This window comes from Dreissena polymorpha, chromosome 3, assembly GCF_020536995.1.
Source record: "Dreissena polymorpha isolate Duluth1 chromosome 3, UMN_Dpol_1.0, whole genome shotgun sequence".
In the NCBI taxonomy this organism is placed as follows: domain Eukaryota; kingdom Metazoa; phylum Mollusca; class Bivalvia; order Myida; family Dreissenidae; genus Dreissena; species Dreissena polymorpha.
In genome coordinates, this window is record NC_068357.1 from 101,099,035 (window position 1) to 101,124,514 (window position 25,480).

Here is a 25,480-nt window from a genome sequence, read left to right on the forward strand (position 1 = left end):
CCATTAATGATTGGGTCAATACTGGGTAAGTGACAATTATCTAACAACAGGTGAGTACTGAAAAGAGTTCTCAAAGTAAAGGATATATTTTGTACAGATATCAGTTGCATTTACAATGATAATCACTTAAACAAACATCAGGAAATTGTACAACATATTACAGGAATTAATGGATTCAAAGCTGCAAATCAATATATTTTTTTAATGCCTTTGAGACACAGTCAAGGGCAGAAAACACAGCTGTGGCAAATACAACATAATTGTTCTGATTGTTTACTCTTACTTCTCACACAGAACAGACTAAATGTACTCCAATACATGTTTAAAAGTCATCACTGTGGGTACTCCAATACATGTTCTTTTTCATCACTGTGGGTGACATGATAGCAGTTTTTATCTTACCTTGTTACATTTGTGTATACTTTCCTATCAGTTTAATTTAGTGATAATATACTGAAAATGTACCTATATACATGTGCGTAAATCTAAATAATCATGTTAGTGTAAGTCAGGTGATACTGGTTCATAAATCAGAACTTCATTTTATCCACTAACACAAAAGTAAATATATTTCAATAACTAAAATGGCTTCAAATTTTGAGAGTTCAATCCATAGAGGATCAGATTTTTTTTTCTGACTTTTCTTGTTTCACTTGCCTGGGAAATGACAGAAACACAGAGGCTGAATTTTACTGCAAGGACTGTTCTAAGGTTTATTGTGGCAAATGTTTGGAGTACCATAAATTTCTATACCAGAAGCATGCAACTTTGGACAAGAAAAACATCAGCAAGTGGCCTGTTTCCAATGCAAAATATGATGTACTAGAGCAATGTCAGCTGCACAAGGACAAGAAATTGGAAACATTCTGTGAGGACCACAGCGAGCTGATGTGCACTGTCTGTCATGTCTACAATCATAAGTAAGTACCTTTTCAAAGTACTAGCTACCTACTTAACATTGTATGCACAGAGCCTTCCAAATTTCAAATTGTGAAATTTTCAAGTTGCACCTTATTTTAGTTCATTGAAAAATAATAATTAAAATGCTGATTTCTTTAAAATACTGAAACATATTGAGGGGACTTTCTTTGCAGGAAATGCAGCCATGTTGTACTCATAGCTGATAAAGTGAAAAACCTGCACCAGAGAGGGGAGTTCAAGCAGTTGTCAGCAACTCTCGGTATTCTACATGAACAGTTGATTAAGAAGAAAGATGACTTTGAAGAAAGTTTGCAGTACTTGGAGAAATCCTACACGAAAATTCTGGAAGAAATAAATGCTTTACGCAAGACAATCAATGACTCTTTGGATCAACTGGAGAGGAACACCATGAAGGAATTAGACACTCTTCTGGCTAGACTGAGGACATTTATTCAAACTGATAATGAAAACTGCAATGAGTCTTTAAAAAAGATGACAACTGCGAAAGAAGATCGGCTAAACATAAAAGGCAAAAGTGAAGCAATCCAAATGAATTGTTACAGAAAATGCCTGGACTTGTCTGTCAAGACAAATTCATTTTTTTAAAGAAATGACAGTAAAAAATGATATGACACTGAGCTTTACTCCTGATACAACGATCCAACAAACCCTGTCCACAATTTCAGGACTGGGACAAATACTCATCCAATAAAACAGAGTAACCATAGTGACAAAATTTTAAGCATGTTACACACTACCAAGCCAAAATGATCGTGAAAATCAAACAAATGATAACACGCAAGGTTTGGTTTCTAGTCCAGTATCAGGAACACCCAGACAAGCTGACATAGCTAACATAACTAACGTTCTTAACAAGCCAGATCCGACTTCCAATCAAATACCAGTAGTACCTAAACATGGTGATGTTGCATACCAAACAACTGCTGTTCACAAGCCAGATCATGTTTCCTATCCAATATCCAATTCATCTACACAACCTAACATTACAAGTGATGTGAACAAGCCAGGTCAGATGTCTGATACAGTAACAAGTTCATCACCCCAGTATCTCCATGCATATCAACCAAGTGAATTCAGAGAGCCTGATCCTAACCAAGTCATCAGAGTGAAAAGTAGTAAGATGTATAGAGTGAAGATTGAGACGGATTCATACACGTGCTCGATATCAGGTATCTGTGTGACAGCTTCTGGAGAACTCATCATCGCAGACAAGGATAACAAAAAAGTTAAGCTGCTGGATCAGACCTACAAGGCGGTGGCCCACTGTGACTTGTCTAATGTACCATACTCCATGTGCAGCATTGACTCCAGTCAGGTGGCTGTTGCTCTATATAATAGCGTTCACTTCATCAGAGTGACCAATGGTAAGCTGGTGCAGGAAAGGACACTGAAGCCCCAACATGCCTGCAAGGGTATTGCCCATCACCAGGGCAACTTGTACTTTACGTCAGGCACAGCCCTGTACCACTACAATGTGGATGGAACACTGGTGAGCGAGATGTATGAAGGTACAACACCCCGTCTTAACTCCCGTACCACAGTAACATCCTGTGCAGTGAGTCCAGATGGAGACAGGATATATGTGCTCAACTGGGAAAGTGGCCAACTGGTCACACTGTCCAGGGATGGCAAAGTGATATCTAAACTCACTGACCCTGCACTGACTATTGGAAGGATATCCATTTTATATATAAGTATCTCATCTTGCCTCCATGTGCATACTCTGGACAAGTTTTGGTATGTGGAGCCTATACAGATACAATCCTTCAGGTGGACAGAGATGGGAGACAGAGACTTGCAGAAGTGGTCACACAGAATGATGGTGTGATAAGACCAGAATCTGTCTACTACAGTCAAAAGACTGGAATTCTCATTGTGGGAATACAAAATGACATTATGGTGTTTAGCACACATTGACACATTGAATTGTTGATACATAAAATTTTTAATGTATATTTTATACATCAGTCATTTTGAATTAGGATAACAGGCATATTGACTGTTTGGTATCAGGAAAATATTAATATGATTGCCATAAAAATAAGTTTTTTGTTACAATATAATACTGAAGTTTTAAAATAGAATATGCTCACATACTAATTTGGTTAAGAGAAGCTTTGTTTGATGTTTGTTTTTTAGTTGTGTAATATGATGGCAGCAAGTAAACCAATTCACATTCTCCTGGGTAAGCAGCTTTACCATTTCTAAGTTCACATGCCTATGCTGCTAACAGACAACTGCCCTTCTTGAATCAGAGGTAGAGGGAGAATGGCCATAGAAAAGATTTCATGACAAATCCTCTAACTAGTTATGTGACCTTGCTAAAGTTTGACCCAACCACCCAAGCACAAATATCGGAATAGTGCAGCGGAGAAAAATGTGGACATTTTACTTAAATTTGAAAATTGTTGTTGTTTATATAAAAAGTGTTACACATTAATTATATTTACTAAGATCAACTAATACAGCTGCATAAGGAGAGGTTAAGATTTAATATTTTTTAATTTATTATTTTCTTTTCTTCTTTTTTTTTGAACCTTCATTTGGGCAAGTCATTTGTAAAAACATATGTACTTTTCAAGACTTAAAATGGGGCCAAATTTCGGAAAAAAAATGACCCAAACAAAACCAACACTGACTTTTCAATATTTACAATAAATTTTATACATGGAAATGCCTGTCTATATATCTCAAAGATTTGTGTGAATTACTAGACAAATAGAGAAGGTAGAGTTCAGTTGAACTTCTGATGACAAAGCCAACAACTATATCTTATTAATTAAAATTATCAAACTAATAATGTTGTTGTCGTTCTTCTACCAATAGATCTTGTTTACATTACTTACAGCAAACAGTTTCATGAGAGCCTCCTGTGAAGGTTTCCTGGTCTCTGCTTTCTGTGAGTCATCCACCTCATATCCCTGCTTGGCCCACTGGTCAAAATGTGCCGTTAACAGGCCTGTACGCCATAGCAACTCCTGTACAGGCATCAAGTTTGCAGAGTTAAGAGCATACATTATTTCTTAACATACATTTTTAAGAATATATCTAAAATAATGAGTATATATATATTTTTCTGCTCAAACTTAACTCTCATTGTTTTTTTTAAAGCTCAGTTGTTTAAACTTACCACCTCATAACTTTAATCATGCTCATATGAATCTCATAGAACTTCCACATGTAATAAACACAAACATACAGACATACATACTTCAGTTCTCACCAATTTAATCTGTGTTCACCAAATATTGACTCTTCCATGTACAGTTCACACTAACCTCATATTGACTATTTTCTGTGTTCAGTTCACACTCCCCTCATATTGACTCTTTTCTGTGTTCAGTTAGCATTCACCTCATACTGACTTTTTTCTGTGTTCAACCTCATATTTACTCTTTTCTGTGTTCAGTTCACATTCAGCTCATACTGACTCTTTACTGTGTTTGGTACACTCTCACCTCATACTGACTCTTAACTTTTCTGTGTTCAGTTAACACACACCTCATACTGACGCTTTTCTGTGTTCAGTTCACACTCAACTCATACCGACTCTTTTCTGTGTTCAGTTCACACTCACCTCATACTGACTCTTCCGTATTCAGTTTACACTAACCTCATACCGACTCTTTTCCGTATTCAGTTCACAGTAACCTCATACTAACTCTGTTCTGTGTTCAGATCACAATCACCTCATACTGACTCTTTTCTGTGTTCAGATCACACTCACCTCATACCGACTCTTTTCCGTATTCAGTTCACACTAACCTCATACTAACTCTTTTTTGTGTTCAGATCACACCTCATACTGACTCTTTTCTGTGTTCAGGTCACACTAACCTCATACTAACTCTGTTCTGTGTTCAGATCACATTCACCTCATACTGACTCTTTTCTGTGTTCAGATCACACTAACCTCATACTTACTCTTTTCTGTGTTCAGTTCACACAAACCTCATACTGACTCATTTCTGTGTTCAGTTCACTCTCATCTCATACATACACTTTTCTGTGTTCAGTTCACACTCACCTCATACTGACTCTTTTTTGCGTTCACACTCACCTCATATTGACTCTTTTCTGTGTTCAGTTCACACAGGGGCACTTGGAAGGGAAGCACCACTGGGGCAGGGCGGGGCAAGGTCGCAGGGTAGCGGGAGCCTTTGCAGGGGATGCATCTATGATCAACATCCATGAATTTAATCATTTACTACTCAAATACAAAGATTGGCCTGTTTGTAGTCACTTAGAAAATCAAATTTAAATTAAGGCATTTTTTACTTGATTGAAGTTTTAAAGGCTTTAATTCCAAACCTAAGATACTGATGAGAAGCAAACAGCATAAAACCTGAACAGACTGCAAGTTTCTCTGTTAGGCTGTTCTGGTTTTATTCTATTTTGTTATAGCAATTTTCACTTTGCTTCTGAGTTGGAAAGGGTTAAGATAAATAATAATTCCTTGTTCCTACATACTTTCAGTTATGAACAATAGCCAACAAGAGCTTGGCTGTATTACCAAAATAGCTTTTTGTGAATTCTGTTTGTATTTAACAATATGTTTGTTTAATTAATAATGATTGGTTGAATACTATTGTAAATACTTATAAAATAATTTCCAAAAATTATAATGACGAAAAACCATTTGTTATTACTGCAATAACCTTACCAACACCTTGACACAAATTATTTTGGTTCTACCACAAATGTATATACAATTTGCATGTAAAATAGCAGAAATATTTCAATCTATGCGCTTCCTATTTTCTTAAAAAATACAAATTGTACTTACCACTTTCTTGAAACTTCTTTCATAGGGCTGAATAAACTACATTAATTTCTTTATTTGTCTAAAGAAAACTAGTTGCAGGTTTCGGTAGATTAGCATACATACATTAAAATAAGAACTAAAATAAGCATCTTTATTCAAGACTACCACTCAATAAATAAATGGAATAAAGTCAAGTCACTATGCCCTGAGGTAAATGTGTATATGTATACTAAAAGACATATCTAACAAAGTCAATTGTGAGACTTGGAGAGCACTTCATTTTTTTGATTTGTTGGGGATTTTTATGTATGTTTTACCTGATTTGTGGGGGATTTTCATGTATGTTTTACCTGATTTGTTGGGGATTTTCATGTAAGTTTTACCTGATTCGTCGGTGATTTTCATGTATGTTTTACCTGATATGTTGGGAATTTTCCTGTATATTTTACCTGATTTGTTCGGGATTTGCATGTATGTTTTACCTGATTTGTTGAGGATTTTCATGCATGTTTAACCTGATTTGTTGGGGATTTTCATGTATGTTTTACCTGATTTGTTGGGGATTTTCATGCATGTTGTACCTGATTTGTTGGGGATTTTCATGTATGTTTTACCCAATTTGTTGGGGATTTTCATCTATGTTTTACGTAATTTGTTTGGATTTTTCATGTATGTTTTACCTGATTTGTTGGGGGATTGTCATGTATGTTTTACCTGATTTGTTGGGGGATTGTCATGTATGTTTTACCTGATTTGTTGGGGATTTTCATGCATGCTGACAATCCAGTAATGGTCAGACTTTCCTTTTGCCTACAAAAACAGAAGCAAAACTATTTAAAAATATGTTTACAATTTGTTAAGTTGAAACAAGATATGTGTTTGTCAGAAACACTATGTCCCCTTTTGCACCGCTTTGAAGCTATATATTTGACCTTTGACCTTGAAGGATGACCTTGACCTTTCATCACTCAAAATGTGCAGCTCCATGAGATACACATGCATGCCAAATATCAAGTTGCTATCTTCAATATAGCAAAAGTATTCATTAAATGAGCGATTTTGACCTATATATTTGACCTTTGACCGTGAAGGATGACCTTTACCTTTCACCACTCAAATTGTGCAGCTCCATGAGATACACATGCATGCCAAATATCAAGTTGCTATCTTGAATATTGCAAAAGGTATTACAAATGTTAAAGTTGGGGCAAACAAACACACAAACCAACAGACAGGGCAAAAACAATAATTATCTCCCCCACAAAAGTGGTGGGGGACATACAAATGATTTTAAAATGTTTCATTTTGAGTTAACTATTTATTAGTATTTTCATAAACAATTACCCATTTCATTATCTTGAAATAAACAATTTATAAAGCTTAATCTTATGAGTCAGACTACTACTGCATAATTTAATACTCGATTATACATCTACTAGTGTATGCTTCTTACTCTCAAAATAAGTTTAAAGTATAAATAGCATTAAATAGGAAATATAACGTGATTGTTGTGTTCTGTTGGGTGGTATTGCACAATTTAATTGTATGATGTATTCCATGAGCCCGCACGGCGAGCATAATGCAACTAAGCACAATCAATGAGTACTGTATACTTCCAGTATATTTACAAAAAACAAAACAACAAAAATAACACATTATAAAATGAAGCACATGAATACATCATACAATGTTAACAATTCAGAAAGTGCATTGTAAGCCTCTTAAAACTGGACATTTATGGCAACATATCCAGGGGTTCTGAAATATGCTGTCCGAGTTGTCAGAGTCGTCAATTTCCCCTTCTGGACAAGCAGTTTTTGAAAGCTGGCTTGTCCGGGGACAAGTAAAATTTCCGTGGTAAACGTTTTGACAACGAAACTACTCCATTTTCCGAAAATCAAAAACGACAGTTTATATAAATAGCTAATGATTAATCTGCGGACTGGCACACATTTTCAACTGGAGGTATAGGTTATTTTCTGATAATAATGATTTAATATAGTAAACCAGTCCAGGCGTATATAGCAAAAGCCAATCACGCATTAGATAACATTTTTAGTAGAGAAACCAGCGCACATGTGTATAGCAACAGCTAATCACGCATAAGAAAACAATTTTAGTAAATTGCAAATGGCCGCATACATGTTCTACCGACCTGCAGCAAACATTATATTTTTTTAAACAAAAACACTTCCACATCAAGCCATGACGCGAATCAGACCAATGATAAAATCAGTTCATCTTGCTTGTATTTTTTGTTTATGAGAATTTTCTAGTTAACTATGTATACAAGTTAAAATAGAAGTTAACAAAAGTGTATGTTTGTATTATTTGCCTAATTAGTAATGATCTTTTACTTTATCTATCTTAACAGTACGGACAAGTACTTCTTTGGTACGGACAAGTGAATTTGTGGGTCCAACTTGTCTGTGGACAAGTTGACTCTTAAAATATTTCAGAACCCCTGATATCTTGGAATATTATGAATATTTACAATACATTACACATAAAAGAAATCTGCTTTCCTAACAGTTGAATATGCAAAACAAGATTCCACATTGTGAAATACAGAATTCTAATCCATTAGATTGTATTTCAAAGTATACCTTATCATTTACATCTCTATAAAATAAAATCCTATACTTATTGGCGAACAAAACAATAATTTGTGAAAATACTAAAGAAAACAATTATTGATAGATTTTCTTTTTTGGCAAAAACATGACTTCAAGGTCCACGTACATGAGTTCTGGTGTTTGCGATCTGGGTCCATGATTTGCCTGCAGCACGGTTGAACATCCTGATGATCCCTGTAGAGTCCATAAAGAATGGAGTGCCTTCAGCAGAAAACCTGAAATAGCAGACAAACATGCATCCCTTTATTTTCTAATTGTGCCACATGCTTTTGAGGTATGTTCTACACATAATATATGTTAAACCATCAACAAAGGGCAATAAATCTAAAACATGGGAATAAGAGGAATGGTTTTTGTGCAAAGGTCGCCGTGGTGTAATGGATATGGTGTCGGCCTAGCGATTGGGAGGTCACGGGTTCGATCCACGCTGTGGGAGCATTCTTTAGATCTCCCCCAAAGACACCAAGTACTTGTTCTAGGCCCAGGAAACGGACTCGAGAGCGTTTTAATAAGCCTGAGGCTTTTGATGCAATCAAGCTAAAATAAATAGGTTTAAACTAAAGGGCAATAAATCTAAAACATGGGAGTAAGAGGAATGGTTTTTGTGCACTGCATATTCCTAAAATGACATCAATCTACATAAATTCAGTTAATGCCTCTTTTCGTTTTCAAAATATGCTCTCAACAAAATGTAAACAGCAAAAGGACAACTCTAACAAGCGATGTGTTTGTGAAACACTATGTCCCCATATATTTGACCTTTGACCTTGACCTTTCACCATTTACAATGTGCAGCTCCATGAGATACACATGCATGCCAAATATCAAGCTGCTATCTTCAATACTGCAAAAGTGTACATTAAATTAGCGATTTTGACCCATATATTTGACCTTTGACATTGAAGGATGACCTTGACCTTTCACCACTCAAAATGTGCAGCTCTATGAGATACACATGCATGCCAAATATGAAGTTGCTATCTTCAATATTGCAAAAGTTATTGCAAATGTTTAAGTTTGCACAAACAAACACACAAACCAACCAATCAACCAACCAACAAACCAACCAAAAGACAGGGCAAAAACAATATTAAACTTCTTACTCTCAAAATAAGGGGGGGGGGACTTAAAATAGAGCAAAGTTGGTGACAATAAGATGAAAACTGGTCCAGTGAGAGTGCACTAACCAAATAGTCAAGACAAAGTGACAGACAGTTTGAAACAAAAAGATTTTCAAAGTAGCCAGTGACAAAGCACTGAAATAGGGTCTTTTGCACCGTTGTTAATAGCAGGCGCCTAGATGATTATTAGCCCAGAGAACACTGCTTGGAACCGTAAGGTCCTGAATCCAATCAGAATCTCCCCAAATATACCAAGAACTGGGTAACACACTCACAAATGCCATTGAATATATAAGCCAAAACTTAAGCTTTGTTCTATTAAAGTATATGTCAGAGTTATCAGGGATAGAAATAAGCAGAGGCAAACTCGCAAATGGCACCTAAAATTTATGAGCCCCTAGATTTTCTAAGAAATCTTATTGCCATGTGTATCAGAAGAAATGGAAGAACAAGGCTGGTCAACCAATGGTAATCTTTTAGTGTCTTACTGCGGTATACCGCAAGAACAAGCATATATCTTTATTTTGTGCAACTCACCCAGCCCAGTTCAGTGTTGCAGTGGGAGACAGAGGTAGTGGTTCACAATGGACTTCCCTTCTCCAGTCCCGCACATCCAGATAGGTCACACCCAGACATTGTTCACCTGGTACCCCTGTGAACAAGTTGGAAACTATTCAAAATACATACATAATTTTTGCTCTTTCCAGTATGTTTGTTATCTTTGAAGGATGTTTCCTTAAAATGAAATTCTGTGTAATCAACCATAATCAAACCCCCAAAATATACAACATTATTTTGGTCTGAAAACTCCTGAAAACGATAAATTATAAAATAGCACTGCGAGTTATGGTTTATCATCATACTTGGCAGATATTAGATGTTATAATTAAACCTAAAAACATTTATTATTTTGGTGAAGTGATAAATTATTATCCTGTTGAAAAGACAGCAACAAATTATGCAAGATAATTAAATGGCACATAACACTGTTTGACAAAGCTTTTATGGCCACAATGATGTCCATGGTATTTCTGGAAGATTGGAGCCATCGCTCCAGTATGCTAGAGCCAAGCATCAAGAACATTCTTTTTTGTGTGCTGAACTTAGATGGGATTTGAGTATCCACGCAGCTCAGTATTTAGAATGTCTGTCAGCTCACGAACAATTTGAAATCTCAGCTCAGTGTTTTTTTAACGTTTTGAAAATGCAACCTGGTCTCCTTGCATTTGGAAAATTGCATCGTTTTGACTACGTTTTGACTTGGTAGTAATGGGAAATTAGTGTTGTTGGTGTGTTGCTTAAAATTGAGAATAAATTTGATTTGAATATTATATTTACCATGGTTCAATTTATAGAGCTAGATTTGAGATAAATTGAATGTCAGAGCTACAGATTAAAATTTAGTCTAAAGGGTATTTCACCCCTGATATTGTTGTTAAAGCGTATTTTACTCCTTTGGTTCAGACATAAAGGGTATTTAGGAATATTTAGGCGTATTTTCCATTTCCATAGAAAACTGACAAAGTAAATGGCGCGTTTGGTTTAAACATATTTATTCTAGAATGTGTGTACAAGATATTTTACAAACATCTTAAGTTTATAGGATTGGAACGGTAGCAAAGCTAGTAGGGTTCCTTTCCCCAGTAATATATTAACATACATAGTGACCATAATTTGCATTTTAAACACAAAACAATGAATAATGATTCGAGGTTAAACAAGTATGTAAGTATCATTTGAATCAAAATTGTTGTTTTGTTTAAATATTGAAACAGTTTATTTAAGAAAACAAAGTAGAATCAAAGAAATAATTGTTAAGAAAAGAAAATGTAAAAAAAATAGAGAACCGATAGTTATATCATCCCGAACCTTCCCCAGCCTTTGATGAAACTATGGACAGCATCAAACACAGCTAAATTATCTATAAAGGAAAGATTATCATCGCCATTCAATAATGTGCGCAATGATATATCCGTGTATTGTTCTATAGTTCTCACTAAAATTAATCTTCAATTTGCATGTTAAGGACAGATCAGAAAAAAGTGAGTAGTGTCTTCTATTTTTCCGCATTGACAAAGCGGCGATGGAACTAGATTTCTATCATATAAATGTTTGCTTAGAGAACTACAATTAGTTCTTAGACGTGTGTGCAACACTTGTTGACTTCGCTTACCATAATAAAACAATGGATTACTACGAGGTTTATTAATATCAAGTGCCATTTAAAAATCAGATATGTTATCAACAAGCTTTGCTTCGTCTGGAAGTGAATTCCAAGCAGAAATTGTTGAGGGCAAGAAGGAATTTTGGTACAAAGAAGTCCTAGACCGAACACCATCTAAGTGGAATGAATTACGTAACGATCTTGTAGATCGCTCACCAACTGATTGTGGGGTCAGTGAGGACAAATATTCTGGATTAAGACCTTTGACCATTTTGAAGAAAAGAATGAGTTTATGTTTTGACCTTCTTGTGCGGAGAGTTTCCCAACAAACTTCGTTAAAAAGTAACCTTGAAGACACAAGTCTGGTACAGCCGGAAAAAATACGGGCAGCTTCAGTTTGAATTAGGTCTAACTCATTTTTTTCATACATCGTACAATTATCCCATACAACATCGGCATATTCAAGAATTGGTCGAATAAACGTAAAGTAACATATTTCAAGAGATCTTCGATCAATGCGGAAGCGGAGCTTTTTTTAAATGTTGATGCATGACCAGGCCTTTAATTTAATATACTCAATTTGTTGATGAAAGCTTCCATCATTTGACAGAACAACGCCTAAATGTGTGTAACTATTGACTGAGGGAGTTGGAGTATCATACATATGGAGGCAAATGATGGGGTTTGTCCCTCTTACGCGATATAATAAGTGATTCCGACTTCAGTGGGTTAAATTGAACTAACCATGTATCGGCCCATCTTGCAATTTTGTCTATATCGCTTTCTAAAACGCAGGGGTGGTGAAATCAAATGTCCGAGTTGCCCAAGTCGTACATTTGCTTGTCTGGGCAACTGACTTTTTTCAATTAAGTTGTCCGTGGACAACAATTTTTTTAAAAGTCGCGTCCAGGTATACAAAAATACATTGTATTAAAGCTGTAATTAAGTTTTACAAAACCGGATGTTGACATGCGATTACATTGTCAGTGCTATTTGCGGAGTAATAAAGCTAAAATACGTGCACTTTCCTGCGCAGTGATCTCCCTTATTCTATAAGAGACCGGGAGCATGCCGCATTTTCAACTTTCGGCCCGACTGTTAGACAGTGTACAGACTGGTTTCTTTATTTTTACAATCAGACGGAAATAAAAAGTATCAATCTAAGATAATCAAAACACTGTCTACCTTGTTATTTAAGACGACTTTAATGGTAAAGATGAAACTTTTTTTTTAATCTTCAACAACGGAGCAGAAACCCGAAGCTTTGAGCAGCCCACCTCCCAAAAATTAAGAAAGATTATGATAAAAAATATGATCTAAGTAAACGCACCAGAACTTTTCAAGAAACTTGGCTAACAGATTTTCAATGGTTACCAGTTTAAAAAATCAAAATGCTACCAGTAGCGGAGCCTCAGTCTGATGAGGTCCACATATTGGACAAGTATAATTTGTTAAGATTACAATGTACTTATGTTCAGCACATGTTTTAATAACACTAGCTTCACAAGATTTAAAGTTTGACAGAGTCTTTATATTGTTTATAATATACTGCTATAATGAATGTACCATTGAAATACAATTATAAACAAAACAAGCAAATCATACTCATTTTGATATATTCCACATTATTTAACATTAATCAATAAATGCGTTTATAATTTATATAAACATTAACGGACAAGTGTAGTTCAGCAATGGGCAAGTTAAATTTCCTAAATTGTTGTCCGTGGACAAGTATAGTTTTTTTAGATTTCGCCACCCCTGAGGTTATTTTGATTTATTTACTTTTGATTCAAATGTTAACTTACACTAAACAAGGGCTGTTTGTAAACATGCATGCCCCCCATATGGGCTGTCCGTTGTACTGGCAGCCATTGTGTGAATACGACTTTTGTCACTGTGACCTTGACCTTTGACCTAGTGACCTGAAAATCAAAAGGGGTCATCTGCAAGTCACGATCAATGTACCTATGAAGTGTCATGATCCTAGGCAAAAGTGTTCTTGAGTAATCATCCGAAAATCATTTTACTATTTCGGGTCACCGTGACCTTGACCTTTGACCTTGTGACCTCAAAATCAATAGGGGTCATCTGCGAGTCATGATCAATCTACCTATGAAGTTTCATGATCCTAGGCATATGCGTTCTTGAGTTATCATCCGAAAATCATTTTACTATTTCGGGTCACCGTGACCTTGACCTTTGACCTAGTGACCTGAAAATCAATAGGGGTCATCTGCGAGTCATGATCAATCTACCTATAAAGTTTCATGATCCTAGGCATATGCGTTCTTGAATTATCATCCGAAAATCATTTTACTATTTCGGGTCACCATGACCTTGACCTTTGACCTAGTGACCTCGAAATCAATAGGGGTCATCTGCGAGTCATGATCAATCTACCCATAAAGTTTCATGATCCTAGGCGTATGCGTTCTTGAGTTATCATAGGGAAACCATTTTACTATTTCAGGTCACCGTGACCTTGACCTTTGACCTAGTGACCTCAAAATCAATAGGGGTCATCTGCGAGTCATGATCAATCTACCCATGAAGTTTCATGATCCTAGGCGTAAGCGTTCTTGAGTTATCATCCGGAAACCATTTTACTATATCGGGTCACCGTGACCTTGACCTTTGACCTAGTGACCTCAAAATCAATAGGGGTCATCTGCAAGTCATGATCAATGTACCTATGAAGTTTCATGATCCTAGGCCCAAGCGTTCTTGAGTTATCGTATGACAACCACCTGGTGGACGGACGGACCGACGGACCGACCGACATGAGCAAAGCAATATACCCCCTCTTCTTCGAAGGGGGGCATAAAAATCAACTGGATAATTGGTTTAACCGGTAACGCACTTTTATCGGTTTAAAATACGTATCAAGACTTGTATTGCGTTTTGTTGCGTACTGGGCCGATTTTTAATGCGTTTTTATATTTTTTCAATGCGTAATTAAGCAGATATGCTTCTTATCTGGAGCTCTGGAATGTTGAGACTTATTAAAACAAAAATATATTCTTTGGAAACCTTTAATTGGGAACTTTTATGTCCCATTTGGAAAAAAAACACTTTTTTCCATTGGGTATGGAACCCCTTCCAGACCCAAATTTGAATGAAACAAAAACACAGTGGCTAGTAGAATATGCACACACTCCACCTAAAACTCGGGTTTGAGTCTGACTCAATATTTTAAAAAAGCTCTAATGAACACCTAAGTGAGCATGATGGTCTAGCGCATCTCATAACTGGAAATAATAGTGAATGTAGAGTCAGAATATTGACTTTAAGTATCTTAATGATACTAGGCCCAGGAATGAGTTAGCTATTGATCCTATGAAACACATACCCATTCCTCTATGATAGATGATCAGCAGTTGGCTAGTGTGACCGCACATACACACCACTGGTCCCGGGATGGTAAACACCTCCTTCTGCACCCCTGCAACTGAGAACAGGCGAACGTTCCTCTGACTGGTTGCCACTGCCAACCAGCCCTCCCCCAAGGTTACACACTGTACTACCTCTTCCTCTGGCATGGTTACACTCCACTCTTTGTTGTTGTCCCAGGAGGAGAAATGCATGCAGGTCAGCTTGCTGCAATGTGGAATGTAACCATAGAAGTCTCTATAACCAATTCTTATAAAAAACAGTGATCAAAATAAGCATCATATGCAATATAGCAAACAATCAAAATCATGCAAGCCCTGTACTCGTAACTGGTTTTCCTCAGTTTAGTTTCCGATATAGTAGGGGCCTTTTAAATGAGTTATCCCTTCTGAAACATTATAATCATAATAATGCACTTCTTAACAAAAATTCTCTTTTTAATCTTGTAACAGAACTTTATTAACCATGCTAAAAAAGTATCACCCCTTATCGAAGAAATGAGGATACTGTCCACAATATCAGGGCTAAGAAGTAAAAAGCAAGCAAATTCACTGAATTGATTTCCCACCCCAAATAAATTGTGTTTATGGATGGGTGCAAACCCCTTGATTTAAAGGTATAATCACAAAAAATAATTAAGCGTAATGTAATTGTTTTGAGGAATTGCAATTCTCCTAATTGATATCTATACACACATAAATCAAGGGTGTGATTGAGGTGAAGTTTGAGGGGAGGAAAATTCTGTAGACTGATTTTGACTACGCCAATCTACCAGTATTTTATGCCGAAAGGTTTCGCGGGCCGCAGATTTTTGGGCTGCTTATGAAATACTCACGCAGAATCGGTCATTCCCCTTCCCCCATTCTTTATAAAATTTACCTAAATCGTGGAAATGACCCCAGGACAACCCGATTCGCTGAAATCAGCAGAAAAATTGCACCCCTGAATTAAAGTTTCATGTTGAAATCTTGTAGCATATCTGAGATATGGCCTTGAAAAGATCATCATACAAAAACAGCAATGGAACTTCTCCTATATCTATACACCCATGAAGTTTCATGTTGATATCTTATATTATAAAGTTTCTGAGATATAGCTCTAACAGGCTTTGTGACAGACTGAAGGACGGACAGACTTACGGATGGACGGACAATGCCTAATCCAGATAAAAACTGTTGCATAAGCTAACTCAAGAATAATGCAGGTAATTCTACCCAACCGGCAGTAACTACTTTATGGCATCTTGTGTGCAATACTGAAGATTCAATTATTTTTGTTGACATGAAATTTCGTGGATTGATGAAATCTTGCATTTTTGTTTATCCTGCATATTTATATAATGTATTATATAAAATATTTTAGACTTCAGCATTTAATTTTATGGTTTAGAGAACCAACGAAAGACCACACAAATTAGTGTCCAACGTAAAATTTGGTATCACAGTAGTACATAAACTCACCAATACCTAGAAGTTTACAAATCTCACCCAACCATTAATATTGGTTTATTGGTACGTAAACAAATACTACCTAGGAGTGTCAGAATCTCCCTCCGTAGCCAACAGGGCAGCCTCCATTGAAAGGTCAGCGATGGTGAAGTTGGAGCCGTTGATCAGGTGCATCGCGTGGTGGATTGACGTATCATGGAACTCAATGTCGATGGAGTTTTCTTCCTCGCTATTGTACTGTCGGATGATTCCCACTGCATTCCAGATCTGGGATTACATGCAAAGCTCGTTTATATTGTTTTATTTTGTAAGGGAAAAATAAAATGTAAATGCAATTATTTCAATTGTTATCTTGATTTTAAATTATGAACTTATAATATCATAAAAGAACAGAATTTGTTGAAATAATAAGTTATACCACTGAATGTAAAAAACAATATTTCTTGTACAGTTTATTTCCTCTGCAAAAGAAAACACGAACATTTGGAAAAATACCACAACTATAGGAAAACATGATGCAAAGAGCAGAGCTTAAAACTGTGTAATTAACTTTCAGTATGCTCAAAGCTTTTGCTTTTTTATCTATTAAGTATAGATTCCTCAAGTTCTTCGCACCATGAACCTGCTGGTGAGATGTTCAGGGGTGGAGCCAGACTGGAAGGGGCGTTGCAGGGGGGTGGGTCTGAACCCCTCGATGACTCTGGGTTCTGGGCGTGGCGGTTCTGACTTCTCGGACGTCACGCTTGAGGCGTCGTCCTCATTGCCAGGCTTCACAGGGAACTCAGGCATGCTGTCTGTGACAAAATGACAAGAAGTTAAACTATAGCACAGCTGCAGTCGTTTTTTTCCATTGACATTTTCACTTAAAAAATTGGGGTTTACTTGCTTTGCATATGTTTCTCGGTTGGATCGTTGGTAGACATTTCCTTATCAGGTATAGAGAAAGCTTTCAGCAAACATCAGGCAAATTTTTATGATGGTCTTTTTTGGTGGAAAGAAAGACCCCTATTGATTTTAAGATCTTGTTTTTTCTAGGAATTTTGAGTTTTTATTGTATATATTTTTGTCACTTTCATTTATCAAGGGGAATAATGCTATTATGAACAAGACTATTGCCAAGAAATAAAATTCCCCTACCAGTGAAACTCCACCATTGTCAGCCATATTTCTAGTCTATTTGTTGCCATAGGAACTAGAATTCTTGACGTAGGAAAAACATGAAATGACGTGCATAATCTCCATATTGCCATCTGTCCATTTTGTAAATTTCATGAAAAAATATGAAGAACTTTAAAGTTATCGCAGGATCCAGAAAAGTGTGACAGACTGACACACAGGGCGCAAAACCATGAGTCCCCTCCGGTTTTACTGGTAGGGGACTAACAAAATAAGAACATTAACATGAAGCCATCAGTATATTCATTATGAACAAAATAAGAACATTCCAATGAAGCCTTCAGTAAATTCATTAGTTGATGTACTAGTAACCTAATACTAAAATACTAATAAATCTCCTATGTTGTTCAAACCAACTTACTTCCTTAAATTGTAAAATACTAAAACTTATAAAAACCAAGCTACAAAGCTATTGTTTAACCAATAGGTTCTGCATATTTGAAAGGTAAAACCTAATCAAGAATATCTTGCACCTGTGTCTTTGTAATTTTGGCACAAAATCATTACCGTCATCTGAGAATATGGCCTTCGGTTTAGCAATTTTGACGCCATCATCTTCGCTGATGTTCCCGTCTTCTGCCGCAGCCACCAGAAAGTCATCATCATCATCAAACACTCCGGCCTCCACAGTTTTGTCCCCTGAAGGCTCTACATCCTGAAGATTTGTTTATATGTTCTTTATATCTTGTAAAATCCATCTGTAGTTGAGTCATATCAAGGGGAACAATGATCAGCTCACACATTTCCTGGGTAAGGTTGTTTAGCAGTACTTATTTATAATACTTATGCTGATAAATAACAGTTCTACTATTGGGTCAGCAGGTGTTCCTTCTCAACTACTCAGGGTGTTTATTTGTATTGTATGATGGGCACTACATAAGAACTATATTTAATGTTGTGACAACCTCTTCATTACATGCTTCTGCTAAACATTTGCAAAATAACTAAACTGTACATTGTACATTGGTTGGACGTAACTATGTCCATATGTTGACTCTGTGGGTCATTTGAACTGTACATTGTACATTGGTTGGACGTTACTATGTCCATATGTTGACTCTGTGGGTCATTTAAACAATTTAAAATTCTTAATCAATCTGCTTTGATATAGAAACAATCATTTTCATCTCATCTGTATATCCTTGTAAATGTATCCAGCAGGAAATTTCCAACACCATCATAACGCATGTACACACATTTTGCTTCACATACATGTATAAAAACACTATAGTGTATGAAGTTTAAAGTTGTCAAGTTAAACACCTTTTTTTTACAAAAATGTAAGAAATTATGTTATTTTTAAATAATTTCATTCTTCGGCCGGCCATAGAGTATGCAGATACAGTTGTAGGACTAGGGTAAAGGATAGAATCAAATCTGATTGTGAATTGCTGCAGAACAAATTGCCCATCACAAGAATGCTGCAGTGTCAGCTTACTATCTTATTATGAGCCAATAAATCTCTGATAAGCCCAATGTAGCCCAAGGATCAAGAAAATTATTTCTGGCTGAAGATATTGTATTGTTTTCTCTCTTGTTTAGAAAGAAACACTGCATGATTATAATCACTGTTATTTTATGCATTTTGAATGTGTGTATGTTCAGATATAAAGGATGTAATCCTACAATATATATTTGCCAATTATGATTATTGTGGTGACATAAAATGAATTTAATAAAAAGTAAATTGTAAGCTTTCTTTGCAACTGTATGATTTTCATTTGTGATAAATAGTACACAGTGATAAAGAAATAACTTGAAACTTTGTCAAAAAAGTCCAACATAAAAAGGAGTGTGAACACTTGTATTAGCGCGGTTTATGTAAATACCTTGGACTTACCATATGATAGATCATTTCAATAAAAAAGTCGATCATACCCGTTTTACTTGTCATTAAAATGCAATTACTCCGTATGACTATGTATGTCTATGACTATATTACAGAAAGCTACACACTAATACAAATTGTCACAAAGCATGGCCTCCTTGAATATGTGACGGTGACATAACACTGGGCATAATGTGCATAACCATTAAATCTTGTGTAATAAGTCAAATGGTAACAAATGCATTCTTTTTTTAGATGTCAGATGAATGACAAACCTACACTAACAAGTCTCAATGACCTACCCTTTATAAAAATAAATGAAAGTTGCTGGATTGAATGTGAAAGACTATCAACATTTCTTCAAAATCGTAAGAGTGAAAATGAACCAAACGTCAATTATAGTAACATACTTCGTGACTTTAGGAGTTACATAGCCGGGATTTCTGAATTTAAAGGGAATAAGATTGTCAGTGCTTCGTCTGTATTGAAATATTTAATCAAATTGTCTGACAAATACTCAGTGTGTGAAACTGTTCTCAGTGAATTAACAGACATAGTATTCAACATTCAACAAGAAACCGTGGGAGACGGGTGATGCTCCATAAAGTGTTTTTGTCACAATATTGCAATTTATATTCAGATAAAAGGAAACGTCTTGAGGGGCATAACTTTGGACACAATAGTACGATGGAAAGTTTAGCAACCTAAAAATTTCAAAGGGCCATAACTCTCTAAATAAATCATCTAACCAGAACCCATAAATAACATGCGCATCTCCTCAAGGTAGTTAAGCTTCCATAAAGCTTCATTGAATTTCAGTCAGTAGTTGGGGAGAAATAGCCCGGACAAGAATTGCACTATATGTACAGTTTATAGAAAATTTCAAAGGGCCATAACTCTATGAAAAAATCATACGACCATAACCGGCTGATAATATTATTTTTTTTATTCAATATCATACATACAATGTAAACATGTATATGATCATACAACATAGAGATTGTACAAAGCAATTAAGTTCAGACATGTTATACAAGATATGCTAATATATATTTATTTTTTTAGAGAGAAAAGAAAAGAACAATAGAGGAATAGTTATGAAAAATGATGAGTTGTATAAAGTCGGACGAAAGCATACTGGACTTGTGTGTTTTGTTGTATGTTCACAATGATCTTGTCAGATTGGAAAAAAAATAAATAAACAAAACTATTTTAGAGAGATAAACTTACATTAGAGTGAAATGTATATAAGTGGACAAAACATTATGGGGATTTTTTTCGATTCCATTTTTGTTCAAAGATTTGTAATGTGTCATTACTGAGGGCTATTTCTTTCTCAATCTGTATTTTTAGTTTAAGACTATGGACAAAACAATTAAAATTTTGAACTTGTTTTTTGTACTTCATGATTAAGATAAAATATTTCATCAATATAACCATAAAATTCACAATATTATTACAGTCTATTGATTTCAATGAGTTAATTCCGAAACTTACATTTAAGAATGATAGTTTAACGTTTAGTTGATGTTGTTCAAGAAAGGATATTAATTGATTCCAAATAGGCTGGATGTGTTTGCACTCCCAAAAAAGATGTTCTATAGTTTCAATGTTTTCACTGCAGAAGTCACACAGATTTGAGTTAGATAATTTGCATTTAAAGAGATATTTATTTGTAGCTATAATTCTATGGATGTATTTATATTGAAAATTTCTCAGTGTGCTTTCAATAGTTGCTTTATATGGCATGGTAAATATGTGTTTCCAATTAAGCTCATTTTCTCCAAAAAAGACTTGCCATTAATTTGGATTTTGGAGTTTTCTGTAGGGTTTTTAATTTGTAGTGTGTAGAATATTTTATTTGTTTTGTTTTTTCTTCCAAGTATGTTTTCTACAAATGTTGTTTGAGTACATGGTGTATTATTTGTATTGATTTCAGATTTAATATGTATGGGTATGCTTTTGATTAGTGTGTAGTACTTCAGAAAATTATTTGAAGGTATTCCGTATATGTAGCATATATTATCAAAAGAGTAGAAATCCTTAATTCTGTAGTCATATAATTGGTCGACATATTTAATGCTTCGTTCAAACCAGTCTTTATAGAAAAACGTCTTATTGTTTGAAGTTATGTTTTTATTGTTCCATAAAATTGTTTTACTGCTGGTTTGGGTTTCTAAGTTATGAGTGACATCACTCCACGCTGATAGAACATCAGACAGAAATATGTTTTCGTTTGCAATTTCATGTAAGATAGTATTGCTGATGTTACATTCAAAGAGTAAGGAGTCACCATATTTTTTTAGGATTTTCTGGTAGAATAATTTCCATTTACTCGTATTGGTATTATCTAGGTATCGTTTAACCCAGCTGCATTTGACTGCATTCAAGAATGAGTCAATGTTCGTTAATTGGATACCTCCATTTTCTACAGATTGAATTAAATGAGTTCTTTTTATTTTATCAGGCTTACCGTCCCATGTGAAATTAAATATTGCTGATTTTATATCGTTAATAACATCATTTGGTGGGTTTGGGAGAACTGTTAATACATATATTAATTTAGGAAGTGCAAACGTTTTCAATACTGTGTTTTTTCCGATTAGTGTAAGTTTACGATGATGCCATGATTTTAAGCAGTTTTTAAAATTCTGTAATTTAGGTAGTATGTTTTTAAGAACTGTATCCTTTTCATTATTTGTGAATGTAATTCCTAACGTTGAGGCTTCATCGGATGTCCAATTAAATTTTATTTCTTTTTTATATTGAACATTACTGTGTTTTAATTTACCTACTCGTAGCACAGTACATTTACTTTTGTTTAGTTTAAGACCCGATGTCATTCCGTAAAGGGTTAGCGACTCTATAAGGTTATGGAAAGAATTGTAATTGTTATTTAAAAAATAAGTTGCATCGTCAGCAAATAGGGATTGTTTGATTTCTTCGTCGGGTTCTAGTGATATGCCTTTTATGTGTTTATTTGATTGGATGTGATGTGATAGATACTCGATGCAAATAATAAATAGCGATGATGAGAGTGGACATCCTTGTCGAACCCCTCGTTCGATGTTAAAACTGTTTGAAAAGAAGCCATTGTTAATGATTATACTGTTAATATCGGTATAGAATAGTTTGACCCATTGAATGAGACTTTCACCAAAGTTCATATTTTCTAAGCAAGAGAACATAAATGAATGATCAAGCGAATCGAATGCCTTTTCAAAGTCTGCAAAGAATATTAGACCAGGATTTTTTGAATTGTTGAAATAGTTTATGCATTCTTGGATAAGACGAACGTTTTCACCAATGTAACATCCTTTTATGAAACCAGATTGAGATTTTGAAATGATTGATGGTAATATTTTTTTAATTCTGTTTGCTATACTTTTAGTTGCAATTTTATAATCATTGTTTAGTAAAAACTAATCGGGCGCCAGTTTGATAAGGATTCTAAGTTTTTTCCAGGTTTTGGAATAAGTGATATAATACCTTGTTTTTGTAGCGTAGTTAAGTTTTCGTTGTTAAATGAATAGTTAAGTGAATTAATTAGATGTGTTTTTATATCATTCGGCTGATAATATGCACATCTCCTGTTGGTAGTGAAGCTTCCAATAAAGTTTCACTGAATTCCTGTAATAAGTTGCTGAGAAATAGCTCGGACAAGAATTGCACTATGTGTACAATGGAAATTTTCAAAGGGCCATAACTCTGTGAAAAATCATCCGACGAGAACCGGCTGTTAATATGCACATCTCCTCTTGGAAGTGAAGCTTCCCATAAAGTTTCATTGAATTTCAGTCATTAGTTGCTGAGAAATCGCCCAGACAAGAATTGCACTATATGTACAGTTAATGGAAAATTTCAAAGGGCCATAAGTCTGTGAAAAATCATCCGACGAGAACCGGCTGATTATATGCACATCTCCTCTTGGTAGTGAAGCTTTCATAAAGTTTAATTGAATTCCGGTCATTAATTGCTGAGAAATAGCCCAGACAAAAATTGTGCACGGACGGACGGACACACGGACAGACGAATCGGCGGCTATATGCTCCCCCAAACAATTTTGGGGGTGCATAACAAAAAGAAAATAGGAATATATTCAATGTTGTTAATTTATAAATGGTGTATACTATTAAGAAAGCATGGATATTACAAACATGTGATAAATTGTGTTTCGAAGGAAAGAAACAATGGATACTACACAATTGTGATAGATTGTTCTTTGATGGATACATCGGATAAAGGATGTTTAATTACTATTAAGAAACTAAAGATCTTATGAAAATGTGTTTTAAACAGGCTGGGTTCAATCACTAAATAATTCCGATCGGGCTATAGCAGTATTTCTTTAAAATGTACATTTTTGTTAGTGTAGTTTTCAATAATGATTCCACTTAAAAGCTATTTGACCATAAAACTGACACCATCTGATCAGTTTGAAAATAGAAGGGCACTTTAAAAGGGTGAAAAAACATCTGCCCAATGTTGGATTCGAACCCATGTGGCATCAGGTATTGACGGACAATTGTTAAGCTAACTTAAATGTTAGAACACGTTTCTATCAATATTTCACAAAAATAATGTTATAATAGTCTTAATGGAACAAGATATGGATAATCTAGCGGTTAATGTATAGATCTAAATTGTGGAAAATCTAGAGCTAAATGTGCAAAAAAAATAAAAACAAAAGTAGTGTATACGCTGCAAGCAGATCAAAAACTATAATTTTTATTTTTTAAAAAGGTTACGTATTCCGTAAGGTTCTGATTTTGAAATTATTGTAGTGAATACATAATAATATACCAGTGAATAATAAAATTAGACACCGACGGAATGCGCAAACTTCGTTTTTTCCATAAAGATAATATTTCTTTGCCCATTCAACTTTTGAGATATTAAAATAAATGATTGAACCCCAGACTGTTTAAACTATTACTCTTATATAAAAGACAGTGTATTTTTTCAAACTGTCATTGCTCTGAATATGAGACCGGTTGTATTTACCATTTTTATACTTTTTCTGTACATATTGTATCCTATAACAGAAGGGAATAGTAACATTATATACTGTGAACTCATTACAATCCAATATTGAGAAAGGAGATTATTCATGTCAATGTCTATTCATATCTATGTTTTCAGTAAAATAAATTCATAACTATGTTTTCAGTAAAATATAAACTGGAAAAGTGGCTCCTTTTAAAGTCTCGTTATCAATTAATTAATGCTGTTATTTTTCAGTCAGATTCAAATTGTATGCTTTATTCATAAATACATGTGCATATAATTATCATAATCTAAAACTGCAAATATATGTATTCAATTATTGATTATTAATTCATATGTAGCTAAATTGTATTTTACAGAATAAAAAGAATTATGACCTGATTATTTTCAACATTTTGTGCAAGAAGATTATCCTTTAACATGTAATTTGTTTCATTCTCATCAGATTATTTGCAAATTGATTATAATTATCATGATCTCAGAAAATTAAAACACTGGAGCACATTTCATCTTTCTTATCAGTTGTAATCATCCCACAGTGCTGGCTGGTGGCAAGCAGATATCAAATTACCCTGCTCCCCAGTGTTTAATTGTCAAGCAATTGATTATGGATTTCACCCTTCATGATAAGGTGTTTGGTAAAAATTCTGCCTTACCCTTGTCCTATAACTGGATACAGATGTGTGCAAATTAGGCAGCGACATCACATCTACAGTAATAGAAAGCCAGCCCTACTTGATTTAGAGGTAGGACGAGAAGGACCATAGCAAGGCTTTCTTGACAAACACCAAAACAAGTTATGAGGCTGGGCTAGGAATCAAATCAGCAATCTTTCCTTAATGGCATTTTAATATCAAGGTTTTACTGGTAAAAGAGTATGTCAAACAAGAAAGACATCTACATCAAGGTCTTCCTCACTGCTTTAAAAGTAGATCAATGAAAACACCATAAGCGTATTGTGATATCAAAAGCCTGACTGTTATAATGGGTTTCTATTTTA

General features: G+C 35.0%; 2 protein-coding genes across 2 annotated transcripts in view; one reads left to right on the forward strand and one right to left on the reverse strand.

Moving 5' to 3' along the window:
- LOC127870780 (WD repeat and HMG-box DNA-binding protein 1-like) overlaps nt 1-25,480 on the reverse strand; it is a 60,640-nt gene that overhangs the window by 10,003 nt on the left and 25,157 nt on the right. The window contains exons 11-19 of the mRNA XM_052413256.1: nt 18,153-18,300; nt 17,085-17,263; nt 16,552-16,736; nt 14,981-15,228; nt 10,002-10,116; nt 8,450-8,558; nt 6,456-6,517; nt 5,003-5,117; nt 3,789-3,920 (exon numbers count right to left, since the gene is read on the reverse strand). Coding sequence (XP_052269216.1) covers nt 3,789-3,920; nt 5,003-5,117; nt 6,456-6,517; nt 8,450-8,558; nt 10,002-10,116; nt 14,981-15,228; nt 16,552-16,736; nt 17,085-17,263; nt 18,153-18,300 — 1,293 coding nt within the window. The remainder of the gene's footprint in view (nt 1-3,788; nt 3,921-5,002; nt 5,118-6,455; nt 6,518-8,449; nt 8,559-10,001; nt 10,117-14,980; nt 15,229-16,551; nt 16,737-17,084; nt 17,264-18,152; nt 18,301-25,480) is intronic.
- Nucleotides 507-7,091, forward strand: LOC127870781 (uncharacterized). The gene is made up of 2 exons (XM_052413257.1): nt 507-920; nt 1,095-7,091. The coding sequence occupies exon 2, from the start codon at nt 1,955-1,957 to the stop codon at nt 2,768-2,770; it is 816 nt and encodes a 271-aa protein (XP_052269217.1). The 5' UTR covers nt 507-920; nt 1,095-1,954; the 3' UTR covers nt 2,771-7,091.

Coding starts and splice junctions, on each gene's coding strand:
- LOC127870781 (XM_052413257.1), top strand. CDS start 1,955: ATGTCTGATACAGTAACAAGTTCATCACCCCAGTATCTCCATGCATAT.